The sequence below is a fragment of the Corylus avellana genome, chromosome 3 (genome assembly GCF_965113065.1).
Source record: "Corylus avellana chromosome 3, dhCorAvel1.hap1.2, whole genome shotgun sequence".
NCBI classification, from domain to species: Eukaryota; Viridiplantae; Streptophyta; class Magnoliopsida; order Fagales; family Betulaceae; genus Corylus; species Corylus avellana.
Genome location: NC_142492.1, coordinates 28,401,006 through 28,419,772, shown reverse-complemented (window position 1 = coordinate 28,419,772; position 18,767 = coordinate 28,401,006). Strand labels below are relative to the sequence as shown.

Below are 18,767 nucleotides of genomic sequence, written 5' to 3'. Positions count from 1 at the left end.
TCGCAATCGTAAAGTAATATACTAAATATCATTAATCTTTTCCAAATGATGGGTCAAAGAATTTTAAAATTGTTTTTGGCCACATTAGAGCATTTACAATGGACTTTTCAAATAAAAGCTAAATGAAAAAGTTACCTTTATCAAAGAGATTTATTTTTAAAATGAGTTAAATATCAAACTTTTTATACATATCTTTACTTTCTGGTTCTTGGAATGTAAGAGCATCTATAACAAGAGTTAAATATAAAGTAGAGAAGAGAGCTTGTTAAATTGGTATTTCATGAGTTTCGATAGATTTTTGGAGAAAAACTAAATATAAAGAGCCCATTGTGAATGCTTAGGGAAATGGGGTTTCAAGGCATTCCCAATCAAGCTCTTTAAAATTTTTCTAAATTTAACTTCAAATTTTATTTTGTTTTATTTTTTATTATTTCTTTTTTAATTTAACCAGCCACTTTTTAAAATTACTAAATATCAAACTCTTTAAATATTTATCTACTTTAATTAAATATTATTTTTCATTAATAAATGTAACTGCCATGGCTTTTGCTTTTAGTGTCTTTATATTTAGAGAGGAGTTAAAATAAATGTTAAATTTAACTTCGGATAAAGAATTTGATAAATAATGTTTTTTATGAATTTTGTTAAAAATTTAAAGAAATGTTAAATATGAAGAGCTTGACGAGGATTCTCTTAGGTTTGGGAGGGTATTTTAGGGTGGGCAGTTCAATTAATCTGAGCCACCAACTATTTTAGTCTTGATCTTGTATTCTGCATGAAAAATTGAGCATCTGGCGTTTGATCGCTGGACAGATCTTTGGCTAACATTTCAAATCATACTTCGACTGGGCTTTCAAAAGGATACGAATTTTGCACCTCTCAAAATCAAGTCGGGTTGTTAATGCAAAAGAGAACACAAAGAGGAAAAAGTGATATTATTTTTATAAGTTAATATGATTTACCATTCCTTTGCTTCGTATAACAAGTGAGAAATGCTACATGAATTCTTTTTTGCACTCTCATGTGCTTCTTTTTTAATGTGAAAGTTTGAGAAAAAGAATAAACAGTTGAAATTAAAAAATATTGTAATGGAAAGCTTACGTGGTAACTGTCACATTAGAGAATAAGCACTTAAAAATATAAAAAAGAGAGTTCGTATAACGTTTTTTCTAAATTAACACATTGCCTAGTGCCAATGGTGAGTGGAGATTTATAGATGGGAGGTGTAGGGCTGTAATCGAGCCGAGATGAGCTTTAGGATTTCAAAATTTGCTCATTTACGAAGATGCTTATTCGAACTGAGCTTGAGTTTGATCCGAGCTATGAAATGTGTATTCAAGATTAGCTCGTTGGAAGCTCGGGCAAGCTCGACTCGTTGAGAATTTTATTCGAGCCGAGCCGGGCTCAACTCGAGCTTGAGTTAGGCTATTAAATATTAGGGTTAAATCCAATTTTTGTACCTGTGGTTAGGCCCAAAATTAAACAGACCCATCGGTTTCAAAAAGTGTCCCAAGTGATACTTATGAATATAGAAAAGACACACTTAGTACTTCCGTCTATGATCCGTCCAAAAATTTAACGAAACTACACCTCAACATACTTAAAATGATGACACTTGTCTCGGATGCCACATATTAAAACCAAATCAGCAAATTGGCTGACGTGGCATTATATCATAGGTGATACCTATGCTTTGGATGCCACATATGCTTAAAAATAATAATAAAATAAAATAAACTTTTTAAACTTAATAATTGAAAAAATAATAATCCAAGTAACAAACTTAAAAATAAATAAATAAATTCTAGAGGGTTAAGGTGGCTAGCCACCCTATTTTGGCTATAGGGGGTGGTCTACCACCCCCATTTTTGCCAATGGCCAACCATAGGGTGGCCGAGCCACCCTCGTTTGTAGGGCGGGCAATTTTGACACGACCCGCGAACCCGACATGAACACGACACGAAAAAACAGGTATTGGGTTTGGGCTAATCAGGTTCGGGTCGTAATCGGGTCTACCCGATTAAGAACCGGAAATTTCGTGTCTGGCGGGTCGACCCGTCAGACACGATTACTGTGCTGGTCTGGCGGGTCGACCCGTCAGACACGATTACTGTGCGGGTCTGATGGGTCGGTGGGTCGACCCACCAGACCCGCTTTTTTTTTTTTTTTTTGGACCCGCAGACCCGGTTTTTTATTTTTTTATTTTTTTCGCGTGAGGACTGTCCTCAGTCAGACGACTCACAGCTCACTCACTCACGAGATTTTTTTTTTTTGAACAAAAAATCAGTCTAACCCTCACCCGTACTCCCTCTCACTCGGTCTCTCACTCTCCCATTGTATTGTATTAGTCTATTAGAGCTGGAAAAGGTGGTCTAGTGATGATGACAAGAGAGGATAGGCATGGATGATCAGTACTGGACTATATATACAAAAATTAATGATATGGAATTATTGGTGCTAATTAACTCAATTAATTAATTTTGCTTCAAAAAAAAAAAAAAAACTCAATTAATTGCTGGCCCATGCATGTAAAACACTACAGATGAAATTCTAATGTCTACTAATGAAGAACTCCCTAAGCATTGATGCCATTGTTTGTTTCGGATAGCAAATTTGTGATCTTTAGAAAAACTTTACTGTACTTTACCTTGTCGTTGCTAAAATGACAATCACTTAAATTATAACTATTCTACTATATTACACATTTTGATAAATGTATTTGCACAATTAAATAAGGGTCTTGGTCTTCTATGGCTCTCATGGAATTCAAAAATATTGAGTCTTGGCCCAGGGTTGGATGCTAAAAAAAATGTCTGAGAATTTGTATCTTTGTTCAAATTAATTTTTTAACACTTTTGTTACATGTGGGATTAAATTATAAGTGGACTATTTTAATAAATGAACTTACTTGTTTTAACTTTTAACTTTTAAGTTTAGGTGAAATTATGAGTTTAGTAATTTATTTTGGAGTACAATTTGTCAATTACGGTCGTCGGTCACTTTCCAATTTTTTTTTTTTCTTATCCTTTATTAAAGCCTTTAATCTCTTAGAACTCAATTTTTTGCATTGACTATATTGATGTATTAGTATTATTATTAAAATTTTGAATTTTAATTTTTTTTTAAAAAAAAATTTATAGTTTAGGGTAATCGGGTCGTGTCTACCCGTTTATACCCAGTTATTTTAAACGGGTAAAACGGGTCGTGTCGGGTTACCCGATTATTTTCGTGTCATAATCGTGTCAAACCCGATTACCCGTTTAGCTAAACGGGTCGTGTCTGGGTATAGGCTAATCATGTAACGGGTACCCGAGGGTCATAATCGGGTCGTGTATGGGTACCCATTTTGCCACCCTTACTCGTTTGGCCTAAGGGTGGCATTGGCCACCCAAACCCTATAAATTTTTATTTATTTATTTATTATTATTAGGCCCTTAGGGGTGTCTGAGCCACCCCCATTTTGCAAGTTGGGGGCGGTTAAGCCACCCCATGGCTGGCCATTGGGGGGTGGCTCAAGCCAAGCCACCCCCTAACAAAAATGGGGGTGGCCGGCTAGCCTCTATGGCCTAGCCAACCCCAACCCGCCATAATTTTTTATTTATTTATTAAGTTTGTTAATTGGGGTTATTATTTTTTCAATTATTAAGTTTATTTTATTTTTTAATTATTTTTTGCAGCATATGTTGCATCAAAAGTATAGGTGCCACCTATGATATAATGCCATATCATCTAGTCTTTTGATTTGGCATCAATATGTGGCATTAGACACGTGTCACTATCTTACAGGTGTTGACGTGAAGATTCGTTAAATATTTAGATAGATCATGGACAGAGTCACAGAAGTACTAAGTGTGTCTTTTCAATTTTCACATATGCCACTTTGGACACTTTTTGAAATCGGGAGGTCTATTTGATTTTGGGCCTAACCACAAATACCAAAATTGCATTTAACCCTAAATATTAAGTAACTAGATATTATGTTAGTTTATGAACTAACTAGATAGTATGTTAACTAATATACATACATATAAATATTAAGTAACCTATATAACATATATTAATTAATTACAAATATGCATACTTAAATTTATAAAACTCATTTTTAGTAATATATTAATATATATATTTGCATATATATACAAAATATAAGAGTGATCTAACGAGTCGAGTAAACGAGCTGGTCGAGCTTTAAATGAAATGAGCTTGCGAGCCCTTACCGAGTTTTCTTGACCGAGTCAGGTATGTATCATTTACTAATCAATCGGGTTTCTATAGTATAGAGCTTGAGCTTGGGTCGAGCTAAACCAAACAGTTATTGAGTGAGTTGTCGAACAAACTAGTTTATTTACGGCCCTAATGGGGAGTAACTCTTCAAAAAAAAAAAAAAAAAAAAAAAACCACGATTTTTAGTAAGTGCTAGGAATGTAGAGATGTTAGCATCACCTACCTTGGAACATGTCTAATATAACTCCAGTACTCTATTTGGCAAAAAAGGAAAAAAGTTCACTTATTCTCTTCAAATTACTATCCAATTGATAGTGTCTCACACAAATTTTTGATTGGGCAATGTCCTTCCTCTCAAATTTTTAAAAAGTTGTCAATGTTCCATCAAATGATGAAAATATCCATTGGATTTGTGAATTCATGTGAGTTGCACACAAATTCAATGATAGATTTAGCAATTCACTACACGGAGATGGATTTAAAATGAGATGAAAAATGATTTTTATCATTTCTATAAATAAAAAAGAAGTACACATCCCATAGAATTACCGCTCTATTGTCAATAGTGAACGGATGATGAATTCAACTATTGAATTTATGTGAGGTTTACATGAATTCACAAATTTAATAATTGATCTATTGAATTTGTAAAAAAAAAAAAATGGTTGTGTAACATGTTATATTTTGTTTTTACAATAATTGATTTAAGAGGGGGTTAAAATTGTCATTGTCAATAATTGTGAGATAGAAATTGAAGTTTTGAAGGTTATTAATTAGAGAATAACTTCTATAAGGTCTTGGTACAAATTAACATCTTTGTGCCCTCCAATGAGGGCTTGCCATGTCAGCGTGGAACAGCTTAAGCAAAATAAACAAAAAAACTAGATTTTTAAATTCATATTCTTAAAAATAGAAACCCTAAAAAAACCTATTTCCCACTTTTCTTATTCATCTACCCAAACCTACCATCCACGCCCATCAGCCACGACTCCGATCAGCCCTCATTTTTTTTGGTGAAGCCCATGAATGCAACAAGAAGAAAGCTGAAAGCACGAACATTGAAAGAAGTACCAAGGTTAGTAATATGCTCAAGTCCATTGCTGATCAATGAATCAGCAGAAAGCAAATATAAGGCAACCAAAAATGGTGACTTTAGAAAGATAACACAAAAGGCAAAGAAATTTTTGTTTTTGCAATATGCTCGGCGCTTGGTGACAGAGAGAGATAACTGGTGTGGAGGAGTGTCATGGGCGGCGTCGTGGCTGTCCAGCATTGCCTGGGCTGGCCAGCGTTGTCTGGGCTGACCGGCGTTGGCTGGTGACAGGTTTGGGTAGATGAATAGGAAAAGTGGAAAATAAGTTTTTTAGGTTTTTTACTTTTAATAAATATGAGAAATATAAATATAAAAATATAGTGTTTTTGTTTATTTTGCTTAAAGTGTTCCTTGCTGATTTGTCAAGTCCTCATTAGAGGGTACAAATATATTAATTTGTGCAAAGACCTTATAGAAGTTATTCTCTATTAATTATTATTATTATTAAAAAAAATATTATTATTATTATTTTAATAAATGAAACGCTTCCGTACCATGGATAGCTTTCATCTCAGAGATTCTAGAAGCTTCTTCATCCCTCAGCTCTGGAACTTTCTACACTCCTCTCGAGTCTCCCCGGATCTTTCCCCTTCTCCACGTCTTCCTCCTTCATATAAACCCCCAAGCCCCTCCTTTTCAAAACCCAGAAAAAAGCAGATAACAAAACTCCATAACTCTTCCTACAATACCTGCAATTCCTGCAATGGCGTCGTCTATTGCTATCAGAAGGCTCACCGCCCCAACCCTCTTCGCCAGGCTCGTCAACCCAAGCCGCTCCGCTTCCATGGCTCCCTCTCTTTCTCGCTCTTTCAACACCAACGCCCAGCTCTCCGGCTTCGACGAGGACGCACGGTCCGTAGATGTCGACCGCCGCTCCGACCGCTCCATCGCTAACCGCCGTGGCCCCGGCTTCTTCTCTGGTAGTTGTTCTCTCAGTTCTACGTTTATTGTCTCTTGAATTATGGTTTGTCAAATTTTTTTTCTTTCTTCTATATTTGGTTTTCCGCTCACTCTTGGTTTGAAATTTGAAAATGAAATTGCAGATGTGTTGGACCCATTTTCTCGGACGAGGAGCCTGAGCCAAGTTCTGAACCTCATGGACCAGTTCATGGAGAACCCATTTGTGGCAGCGTCACAAGGATTGGGAGCCGGGTCGATGCGAGGGTGGGATGTGAAGGAGGACGAAAACGCTCTGTACATTCGAATGGACATGCCCGGGGTGGGGAAAGAAAACGTGAAGGTGGGGGTGGAGCAGAGCACTCTGATTATTAAAGGTGAGGGGGAGAAAGAAGCGGAGGAGGGCGAGGAAGGAATGAGAAGGTACTCAAGCAGGCTCGATTTGCCTCCGAATCTGTACAAGCTGGACGCGGTGAGGGCGGAGATGAAGAATGGGGTTCTGAAGGTGGTGGTGCCGAAGGTGAAGGAGGAGGAGAGGAAGGATATCTTCCAAGTGAAGGTTGAGTGAGTAATGCTGTGATGGTAGAGTGCTTGTGCTCTGTTTTTGCTCTGTTTTTAATGCTGTAATGGGAGAGTGCTTGTGCTCTGTTTTGAGTCTTTTTGTGTTTTTTTTTTTTAATGTTTTTTTTGGTCGGTTGTAACTTGGTCTAAGTGGGTAAAATGTCATTTTGGTGAATAAATAGGAGTCTTGTGAAGTTTTGTAATTGACCCTTTATATGGCTCAATTATCAATTAGCTGATACTTAAGCAGATGATTTGAAAAAAAAGAAGAGGTAAAAAGATAATTTCTCTGAGCATTTCCTTAAGTAGGGATTCTAACATTTATAAGGCTTAAGTTATGCAATTCAATTCGCATGAATGAGATGAGTGTTAGCATTTGATTGGGCAATTAACGTAATTTGTGGTGGGGGTTAGCAGAGATTGGAAGCTCTGTGGGTAACTCAACCGGGAACACATCGGAAAATTCTTCTACCAAACTCGTGACAGCAGCTGGAACTACCTTTGTAGAACCACACTCCTTGCCATATAATAGATACACACAATCCGAATCGAGCATCTCCTTAATGAACTCATGCTTAGCTAGCAATGTTTGACTTGCCCCTTTTGAAGGTTTGGAATCTTCATTTGGGTTTGGAAGGAGAGTAAGTTTGACATTATCCACCAAAAAGCTGTAGGTGTTCTTCCTCCAGTCATGATGAGCATTCCGATCATATTGTCATGGCCGTCCGAGTAATAAATGGCATGCATCCATGGCCACCACATCACACCATGTTTCATCTTTATACTTATTTCCAATTGAAAAATTCACAAGGCAACGTTTGGATACTATTACCTCGTTTCCTTTCTTAAGCCACTCCAAACGATATGGTGCAGGGTGTTTCTCCGTCCCAAGACCCAATTTCCGGACCGCTTCCTCCGCTACTACGTTCTCACAACTGCCCCCATCAATGACAAGCTTGCACCCTTTGCCCCTAATTATGCATGTTGTCTGAAACAAATTATGGCGCTGGCTATCGTCGCTCTCCACCTTCCGAGGTGTAAAACACACCCTTCTAAGCATTAATAGAGGGCAGTTATCTCCGGTAACAAATTCCTCTTCCACGTCACCATAGTCGTCAAATAGTGCTTCGTGCTCATCCTCATCGCCCTGCTCTTCAAAGGCATCTCCCGAGTCGATGAGTAACCCCTTACCATACTTTTCTCCTTTGCGACAATCCACCATGCGGTGGCCCGGTTCGGCACACTTGAAACATTTAGGCCCATTGGATGTTGCAACTCGGGGCGGTGACCCCATGGTGGTTGGGGTACGGCCTTGGTTTGGGGTGGTAGTGGTTGTGCGCGCCGTGAAAGGCCCAGTTGACCGGTTTGTGCTGCCCTCGGGTCCTCGACCAAATCCTCCAAAGGACCCTCTAGATGCTGTCCTCTCTAGCAATAGTGCTCTTTGGTGGGCTTCGGACACATTAGGGGGATCAAAGAGGTTGAGGGAATCTTGAATTTGTTGGCGTAAACCTCCAATGTAGCATGACACTAATTGGTCATTTGTTTCGGCTAGATCCACCCGAGTGAGGTACTTGTAAAATTTTTCTGTATATTCATCCACGGACTTCGATCCTTGGCTCAAATTTTGTAGCTTTTGATACATGGTTCGGGTATAATTGTATGGTAAAAAGGCCGGTCGCATATGCTTCAACAGTTTCTCCCACCTGTCGATTTTCTTCTTGCCTTGCTGCTCTCTTGATTGCTTCAATTGTTGCCACCATGCCGCTGCTTTCCCTCGGAACTTGGTTGCTACCAAAGAAACTCGTCGATCTTCGGGCACCCCCTTGAAATCAAGAATTTCTCCAATTGCCGCTACCTAATCCAAAAATTCCTCGGGTTGAAGACCCCCGTGGAATTGTGGAATATCGAGTTTGAATTCGCTCTCCCATCGATTGGCATGGGCTTGTACACGGGGTTGGTGGCCATGTTCTCGGTGCCTTGCAAAAGGGTTCCCAGCTTCATTCTCCGTACCTTGTTCATCTTCCCCATCTGAGCCGGGCGGTGAGGGTTGGTGGCGACGCTCACGGTGGAACTCCAGATTGGCCAATCGAATATTGGCGGCTGCAAGTTGCGCCCTCAATTCTGCAATTGTGTCCTCCATAAGTTGCCATTGTGCCGCCGCTTGTTCTCCACGAACTGATTCTTCACGTTCATACACGTTCTCCAAATTTGCATAGTAGTTACCCCTTCCTCCTCTTGTGTTTGGTGCCATGGAAAGAAACTTGGGCTCTGATACCAACTGATGCAGCGATGGATAGTAATGAACAAGAAAAACAGTAAGTAGAAGGGATAATTATTCCTAAGATTGTGAGACTATCACAAGAATCAAAGAAACCTTCTCAAATCAATAGATGCTATCTATGAATTTAAGGAAAAGTAATGAAGAAACTCAACTCTGAGTATTCTTATTGATAAAACCAAATAACAATCATAAACTAAGTTTGCTAGAGGCTATAAGCATGTATTTATAGCCTCCAATACTCCTAATACTACTAAAATACGGAATAGGGACTTTCAAAACCCTAATCCCAACAAAACAAGGAAAGAAAATTGTTTTACAGCGAAATAAATGCGGAAAAGAAACATAGGCGCCCCGAGTGTGCTCGATCGCACTTCCAGAGACGAGGTGCGCTCAATCATGCGATTGATCGCCGAAACAGGGGCTATCGGTCGCAGTTCCAGGAACTCCATTCTCCAAAACAGGGGAACTGCGCTCGATCGCAATCAGGGTGCGATCGATCGCAGTTCCAGGGACTACTTTTGCTATGCGAGTCTGAGATCGTGTCGCCATCTTCTGGGGCGTCTTCACACACTTATCCATTCCCGTCTTCTTCATGAAGTCCCATACACTTTGGTCTACATCAGAAGCTTGCTCGGACTTTGCATGAATCTTGACAAAAAACTTGTAGCATACATTATATCTGGCCTACTATTTGTTAAATACAATAAACTTCCAACAAAACTTCGATAATCACCAGCATCAACCTTTTCTTCTCCGTCATTCAAACTGAATTTCTGATTGGTATTCATAGGGGTCGTCATTGGGTTGCAATCATGCATTCCAAACTTCCCAAGAAGATCACTTGCATACTTCTTTTGAGACATATAAATTCCTTCATCACATTGCTTTACTTTCAACCCAAGAAAATAACTCATCAAGCCAAGATCTGTCATTTCAAACTCACTTATCATAATTCTTTTGAATTCCTCCACCAAAGCAACACAATTACTGGTGTAAATAAGATCATCTATATAAAGACACACAATAAGTACCTCACTAGCCCTTCTTGTTTTGACATACAAGGTTGGCTCACTTTCACTCCTTTGGTACCCATGTTGCTCAAAATGACCATTAATTCGATCATACCAGGCCCTTGGTGCTTGCTTTAAGCCATAAAGAGCCTTTGTTAACCGGTACACTTTCATCTCCTTACCTTCCGCCTCATAACCTTGTTGTTGCTGAAACAAACACTTCTTCATCCAAAACACCATTTAAAAATGCTGATTTGACATCAAATTGATATACACTCCATTTATGGTTAGCAGCTACAGCTAAAACTGTTCTAATGGTATCAAATCTAGCTACTGGAGCAAAAGTTTTTTCAAAATCAATACCTTCATGCTGCATGTAACCTTTTGCAACTAGTCGAGCCTTGTACTTCTGAATGGTGCCATTTGATTTGTACTTAATCTTGTAGATCCACTTCAACCCAACAACTTCTCTTCCATTTGGCAAATCCACAAGCTCCCATGTCTTGTTTTTCTCCAAAGCTGTAATTTCTTCATCCATAGCAACACACCATTTTTTGTCTTGAACAGCTTCTAGAAAGTTTCTTGGCTCATTTACCTGTGTAAAATGACATCTTTCAACCTGCTCATATATCTCTCTCAAGTCCTTCAATCACCTTTCTCGGTGGTGGTTCAGGTGAAGAGAAAGATGAAGAACCTGAAGAGCTAGATGGGCTGTTTCTAGGTGTGAAAGGACTTTAAGGATTAGATGGGCAGCTTTTACCTTCATGCTCCACTATCTCATCCACCAAGTTATCATCCTCTTGGATTGTCAAAGGAAAATGTTGTTGCTCATTCCAATTCCAAGCATTTTTCTCATCAAACAAAACATCATGACTAACAATTAGTTTTTTTGTGAGAGGATCATAACACCGATATCCTTTAGTATCCATGCTATAACTCATAAATATGCACTTCACACTATGGTGGTGTTTGGCAACAGGGAGGAGTCAGCCTAGACACTGTACATTCTCGATAATAGTGTTTTGTAAACATAACCCATCAGTCTTCCATTTATGAAATTACACTCTTGTCCTTCGTTTTCTTCCCCCTTTTTTTTCCCAGCACACGAACTCTGCCCCCAACCTTCGTTTTCTTCCCCTTTTTTTTCCAGGCACGAACTCTACCCCCAACCTTTGTTTTTTTCCCCTTTTTCCCAGTGCATGAACGCTTCTCCCTCACACAATCTCCCCTGCGAGCCTGTCGCACTTTCACCCCCACCCCCAAATCTTCATCCTCCAGCCACACCTTGACGCCAACCTCTTCATAGGCGACACCCACCTACCCCGGAAGTCGATTGGGGGGTGAGGAGAGGATCATCCATACATTCATTGCAATTAAGCCTCACCCAGGCCTACGCCAGTCATGTTACCATGAAAGGATCAACCAAAAAATCAATAAAAACCCTTACAAAGTAACAGAGAGCGTCTTTCTTCTTAAGATTACTACGTACAGCGTGTGCATCACTATTTTCACCCTCAGTGGCAAAACTATCCCACTGAGCATGAACAGATTGCTTTGAGTCCCCAAAAACGTCATCCCCAGAGGCAGAACTATCCAACTGGGTATCCCTATCTAAAACCCCAGGAATCTCAACTCCCTCGGAAAAAATCTCCAACTGGGTATCACCATTTTCGCCAAAACCCACCGAAGACTGCCCCGCTTCAGTGAGATGTGAGTCAAAATCAATTCCTTTATTTCTCTAATTTTCTTTCATTTTTTCTATCTAACCAAACAAGGCAAAATCTATATGCAGTACACAAGCCAAAAATCTATATGCATAACCTTCGATCATGATCTTATGCGTGGAGCCGTGGCTGGAGGTGTAACGATCTGATCTCATATAGCGGAAAAACTGTAATGATCAAAAAATACTGTTAAAATACTTTTCTTTATACAAAAATACCCAAAGCTATGTCGTACAAGGCATTTATACAAATCTATCCGTCAGTCTAAACTCTAGACAAAACTTAACCAACTTGGAATCTCTGTACATCTCGATATGAATCTCTAATCACAACTGCATAATTACCTTGATTTTCCATTCCTGCAAGCACTACAAAAAAACTGTGAAGTAGTGAGTCAATTGATTTCCGACAATATAAATCATTGTTGAATCATATATAGCAAAATGCTAGACAAGTTATAAAACCACAAAAATCCGTATTATTGGATATCAATATCATACTCAGTAAGTAAGAATACTTACAGTGGATTACATGAATGGATCATCAAAGGTAATTACTTGAAACCCGTTCTGCTGCAGTTGGTCCATACCCATAACAATCCCTTCACTGACTTTCTCTCTCTCTCTCTCTCTCTCTCGCCTAAACTCTCTTTCTTCCTCTTCAGCTCTCTGTCTTAAATTTCCCATCTCACTCTCGGTTTCTCTTGTGTTCTTTCTTTCTTGTAGCGCTTGGTCTCGCCCTTTCTCTCTCTGTTCTGAGTAAACACTCTTAGAAAGAAGAAAGACCGAGTAAAAAGCGGAAGAAGGAAGAATATATGCAAGAGATGGGAGAGGAGATGAGTTGTGAAAATTCTGAAGGAGAAGAGCTCTATTTATAGGAGAAAATCAAATACTATTTCACCAACCCTATACTATTTCACCAACCCTATACTATTCCACCAACCCTATACTATTTCACCAACCCTATACTATTCCACCAACCCTATACTATTCTACCAACCCTATACTATTTCACCAACCCTATACTATTCTACCTTCTTATTCTACCATCCTTATACCTACCATTTACTATCCTATTATATCACCAATTATTACAATCATACTCCAAATTATACCAATCAATCATCAATTATCATATCTCTTAAATCTCCCAATAAAATAATCAATATAAAATCATCATCATGATATAATAACCTCAAATCAATATTCATTCCAATAATATTCATAAGATCTAATAAGTTCCTCAAGAATAAATATTATTACCTAATATCATCAATAAATATCTCAACCTCAAAGTAAATGCCATTACCTAATATGAATATTAATATAATCATAGCATCAATTTAATATCTCTAAAATAAGACTTTAAAAATCTGGGGTGCTACAGGAGGTCTTGCCCACCGATTCCGGCGTCTAGCTACACCGGCAGAACGTACTGTGGATGGGTGAAAGACGGAGCGCAACAGGGGGGGGAGGGGGAGACACCTGTTTCGTGTTTTGGGGATTTCCATGGAAAAAAAAAACACAAAAAGTGTGAAGAGAAAGACTCCTGTGGATGGGTGAAAAACGGAGCGCAGCAAGGGGGGAGGGGGAGACACCTGTTTCGTGTTTTGGGGATTTCCATGGAAAAAAAAAAACACAAAAAGTGTGAAGAGAAAGACTCCTGTGGATGGGTGAAAGACGGAGCGCAGCAGGGGGGGAGGGGGAGACACCTGTTTCGTGTTTTGGGGATTTCCATGGAAAAAAAAAACACAAAAAATGTGAAGAGAAAGACAAGGACAATATGGTCAAATTTCCCTCATATTTAAGTTGAAAATTCTTACTTTGCTAGACAACTGGACAAAAAGTGAACAGTATCTAGGTAAAACCCCGTTGCCAAACGAAGCCTATTATCTACAAGTTTGTGCCTCTTTTGAGAAGGAACATAAACATAGGCAATGCAACCAAAAATCTTAAAATGAGTTACCTTGGCAACACAATTACCGGTATAAATAAGATCATCTACATAAAGACACACAATAAGTACCTCACTAGCCCTTCTTGTTTTGACGTACAAGGTTGGCTCACTTTCACTCCTTTGGTACCCATGTTGCTCAAAATGACCATTAATTCGATCATACCAAGCCCTTGGTGCTTGCTTTAAGTCATAAAGAGCCTTTGTTAACTGGTACACTTTCATCTCCTTACCTTCCACCTCATAACCTTGTGGTTGCACTTCTTCATCCAAAACAACACACCATTTTTTTTTGTCTTGAACAACTTCTAGATAGGCAGTGTCAAAACACAGATTTTGAGGATTTTCTTAGTACGTCAGTACAAGTAGGGTTTAGGGTTTTTCCTATATATAAGTATGCTGTAACCCTGAATCATTAAGTATAAAAAATACAGCCACCTATCTGTGGATGTAGGAAAATTGCCGAATCACGTTAAATCTGTGTTTCGACTCTCTCTCTCTTTTCGTTTCTATATTGTTCATCAATTATTGTGCACGGTAACAACAACATGCATTAAGAGGAAAAAAAATAAAATAAAATAAAAAATAAACCCATAGAATGTTTTGGTTGATTTTAGGAAAAATTCTCTTTTCTATTCGTGACTCTTATCCTCCGTTACGGTATACATTGATTTCCTCTCTCAAGAACTTGCATCTTCTCTATATTTTGTTTCAATTAATGAAAAATTAGGACTCTTGTTCGTATACCCAGAAGAGGATTTTGGTGGATGTTGGAAAATTGGTAGTGAGAAACCGAAACCCCACCGAGTATTGAGTAAAAACTTAGGTTATGTTTGGCAAAAGGCTGGACTGGAAAGAGGACACATGACCCAAAACCCCCAAAAAAAAAATTTACACTTTTTCTCTCAAAATTAACTCTAACATTCTTACTTTTTACATCAAATCAATCATTTTTTTATTACTATTCAAATAAAAAAATTACTACAAAACAAATTTTTTTTTCACTTTTTTATACAAAATATTCTTACTTTTTTCTCTCACATCAATCAAATCTGCTACAGTACCGATTAACTTTCTAAGTCCATTCCATTGCCAAACATAACCTTAGTGTTTGATGGGAATTGATTTGTGAATAATTTGTGATGAGGAGGTGTTATAGTTGCTGATTTCGGTTTATGGTACTGCCCATGAAGATCTATGGTGCAAGTAATGAGAACTCCGTAGAATTTTGGTTATAAATGAGAACTCTACACACTGTTTTGGTAAGTTAACCAAGTCAGTGCTTCTCAAATTCTTTCAGTACTGATGTGAGAATGCATTTAACTTGTGTTTGTGTACTATTATGAATCTCTTGTATTCTTATTATTACCATGTATATTGTTATTTAGTTAAACATCAAATAAATTAGTTTAGATTGATTCAAATCTGTTGGTTCTGGTTGAGTATGATAAACATGAAAAAGAAATTATATATTTGAGTAGAGTGGGTTATATTGGTGTCTTTGTGTTATATAAATACTAGATACATGAAGATTTACGGAAAATTTGGGGATATACATTAAACCACAGAATAATAAGTAGAAAGGAAAAGACATAAAGAACAAAACAATTTGTAAGGAAATCCTATATACTAAGAAGCTCAGCCCCTCTAGAACCTGAGATGGAGAAAATTAAACCTACCAAATTCTTTCATAAAGATACCAAGCAATAAAATTCACTTGCAATATTCCTTAGCAAACAGTCAGTATGAGTGATATCCTTGCAAGTATGAGCTCTCAACATCTGAGTTTTGACTTTCCATGTCAGGATCTGCAACGACTCTTGCCCCTCCATCCCTTGTCTGTTTTCTCCACTTCATTTTCCTCAGCCAATGCTCAACCAACTTCACAGCTAGACCAATAAAAATCACTCCCAAGGAGCCACAGCTTACTACTATTAGCATCACAAACAACATATATGTCCCCTCATCATCCTGCGGCATGACCACCCATGTGGCTGCAACATAAGCTGTCGCCATGAATGCAACTGACACCCACATGACCTTGTGAGCAACCGTCAGCAGTGCCATCTGTGCCTTTCTTCTGAAAGGGATGATGCTGACAAGAACGATTACTATGGAGAGAGAGGTGAACAATGCAATGTTGTTGCTCACCTCAAAGACCTTGAAAGCAGTTATTCGGCCCCCTGCCGTCCCATTCCTTCTTCCATCTCGGTCATCAACGCCGCCATGAGGAGGACTGATTCCAGCAGAGAAAGTAACCGTTGCAATCAAAATGGCAACTAGTATTATGGTGTTCCTAGCATTTTGTAAAGCTTCCATGTATATTTCACCCTGCCTATTTCGGTGGCCATTGTGAAACTCACCTATCCTTTCCCGGTGCCTTTTCTTAACACGTTTGTGTTGTTGCAGATTGGCTGGGAATGTCTCCCAAACTTGCTGCTGTGGCGATGAAGTTCTAGAGCTAGTTCCGGGGCTGATTCCGGCCGGCGAGTTCTTGTAACCAGAAGAAACAAATTCATTCATAATGGAGATCTCCAATCCACCATTTATGCCACCGTGACTGGTGAATCTTTCTACTTCCGGCGAGCGGGATAAGAGTTCGATACTTCTTCTGCCACCAGCTTTAACAAACGTGGCTTCAAGACGCCGATTCTCTCTGCTGTTCTTGGCCTGGTCGAGGATGTCAAGTGCTGTGAGTCCTTTGAAGTTCCGAGAATTAATCTCCACTTTTGTTTTGTTGATCAAGAACTCTGCCATCTGAAACAAACGTGAAATTAGTAACGTATCTGTGAAGAAAGATTCAGACAGTAACACAGGGAAACCAACATGCATGAAATTCCCAAAAAAGTAAATTTCCGTGAAATTCCAAAAAAAGTAAATTTCCAAATCATCGCACTATGGAAACCCCTTCCAGTTCCCTCACACTATTCACGATTCATTTTTCCAAAACAAATCAAAATCAAAACATTTTTACATTTTTATTTTTATATTACATAATTTACTTTTTATTATTCTTCAAATAAAAAATAAAAACAAATTACTAAAAATATAACTTTTTCACTTTTATACTAAACATTCTTACTTTTTTTTCACATCAATCCACGTCAGCTACAGTATTAAACGGAAAATGGTGGAAAAGGGTTTGTCAAACACTCTTTATCTAGTGTTCCTAGTCTTAAAAAAGAAAAATTCGCTTGCACCCGTGACCATCAGCGATTTTGCCGTCAAAACCTCAAACTTTTAATTTTACAGGGTTAGTATCTCAAAAAATTCTCTTTTAAAGTGAGAAATTTCTTGCTGTATTGACATTGTAAAAATTAAAAGTTATAGAAGAAACTTCAGTTTAGCTCTCTGAACTTTCACACAATTTGACAAACCCTCAAACTTTCAAATCTCTCACTTTGGACCCTTGAACTTTCAATTTCTCTCAATTTGGACCCCTCCGTCATATTTTAAACGTTACATGACGTTTATACCTCTGAATTTTGTATAAAATTCCAACTTTACCCTTAAATTCCAAAATGTTTTTTTTTTAATTTAAAAAAAAAAACGAAAATCAAGGATATTTTGGTATTTTTTTGTATTTTTAACGGCTAAAATTAACGGAGGGGTCCACATTGAGAGAAATTGAAAGTTTAAGGGTCCAAATTAAGTGAGAGATTTGAAAGTTTGAGAGTTTGTCAAATTACGTAAAAGTTCAGGGGGGTTAAACTGAAGTTTCCCCAAAATTATAAGTTATGATTGCAGAAACGCAGAGGTTTGAAAAAACATTAATTTTTTTGGAAAACTTCATTAAGGATCCCCAAATTTTCACCCGTTTTGAAATATCCACCTGAACTTCAAAATCTCTCAATTTAGTTCCATGAATTTTCAATTGCTCTCAATTTGAACCCTTCCGTTAATTTTACCCGTTAAAAATTCAAAAAAAGACCAAAATATTCCTGATTTTTGTTTTTTTTTTTTTGTTTTTTAATTAAAAAACGTTTTAAAAGTTGAAATTTTATACAAAAGTCAGGGGTATAAACGTCATGTGACGTTTAAAATCTGACGGAGGGGTCCAAATTGAAAGCAATTGAAAGTATAGGAGACTAAATTAAGAGATTTTGAAGTTCAGGGAGGGTATTTCAAAACGGGTGGAAGTTTGAAAGTACTTAGTGAAGTTTTCCTTAATTTTTTCTCACCTGATGGCGGCCTCCAGAAACTGCAAGATGTAAACAGGTGTTACCATGATGATCTTGGCAGTGAATGAGATTTGTACCGTTGCAGGTATGCACCAAATACACAAGGGCCTGGTACTGCCCATGTATCACAGCAAGGTGAAAGACTGTATGGCCCTCACTCGTGGCATGGTAAAACGACGCCCAAGCGAGCAGCACAAACTCTTCAAGCACCGAAACTTTGCCATTCATTGATGCCATGTGCAGTGGGGTGCACCCATTGCTGTTATATTGCAAAGCCAGAGCCACGTCATGCATCAGGAGAATCCTGACTATCTCCCTGTGCCCTTCAATGCAAGCGAGGTGCAATGCTGTGTCCATGGCGTCGGCTGTTCTCTGCTCAATAATTCCTTCGTTTGCTTGAAATAAGCTTATCAATGTCGACGTGTCGTTTGCCTTTATTGCCTCTACAAGCCTAGAATCCATTTCAATTCCTTTGAGAGAGAGAGAGAGAGAGAAACAACCTGCGAATGAAGAAGTTGTGTTGATGAAGACACGTATATATAGGGAGTTTTGTCAATGGTGTCTTTAGATGATTTGAAAATGATAAAGAAATTGAGGCAAGAGAGAATCTTCTGTACACGTGCGTGTGATGGTGATGTGATCATTGTCAAATTATCATCTTCCTGGGACCTTCCTTGAATGTTTTATGGTCATCTTGCGAGTAGGAAGTGAGTCGAAACTGTAACAGAATTTGATTGATGAAAAAAATAAATAAATAAATAAATAAGTAAGAATGTTTTTTATAAAAAAGTGAAAAATTTTATTTTGAAATGATTTTTTTATTTAAATAATAATAAAAAGTGA

The 18,767-nt window shown here is 38.1% G+C and overlaps 2 protein-coding genes across 2 annotated transcripts; one reads left to right on the top strand and one right to left on the bottom strand.

Moving 5' to 3' along the window:
* The first annotated feature begins 5,857 nt into the window (after window positions 1-5,857).
* On the top strand, window positions 5,858-7,069 carry LOC132175776 (small heat shock protein, chloroplastic). The gene is made up of 2 exons (XM_059587828.2): window positions 5,858-6,237; window positions 6,361-7,069. Exons 1-2 carry the CDS (start codon window positions 6,021-6,023, stop codon window positions 6,780-6,782), a joined length of 639 nt encoding a protein of 212 aa, XP_059443811.2. The 5' UTR covers window positions 5,858-6,020; the 3' UTR covers window positions 6,783-7,069.
* Window positions 7,070-15,483: 8,414 nt separating this feature from the next.
* Window positions 15,484-18,386, bottom strand: LOC132174043 (uncharacterized). Its single transcript, XM_059585756.2, has 2 exons — window positions 17,925-18,386; window positions 15,484-16,500 (listed from the first exon to the last, which is right to left on the bottom strand). The coding sequence occupies exons 1-2, from the start codon at window positions 18,384-18,386 to the stop codon at window positions 15,484-15,486; spliced, it is 1,479 nt and encodes a 492-aa protein (XP_059441739.2).
* Between the last annotated feature and the right edge of the window lie 381 nt (window positions 18,387-18,767).

Bases quoted from the DNA above. Each gene is read 5' to 3' on its own strand.
- LOC132175776 (XM_059587828.2), top strand. From the start codon at position 6,021: ATGGCGTCGTCTATTGCTATCAGAAGGCTCACCGCCCCAACCCTCTTC. The intron at 6,238-6,360 runs GTAGTTGTTCTC...ATGAAATTGCAG, and splicing joins TGGCCCCGGCTTCTTCTCTG to ATGTGTTGGACCCATTTTCT.
- LOC132174043 (XM_059585756.2), bottom strand. From the start codon at position 18,386: ATGGATTCTAGGCTTGTAGAGGCAATAAAGGCAAACGACACGTCGACA. The intron at 16,501-17,924 runs GTGAGAAAAAAT...CGTTTGTTTCAG, and splicing joins TTTCTGGAGGCCGCCATCAG to ATGGCAGAGTTCTTGATCAA.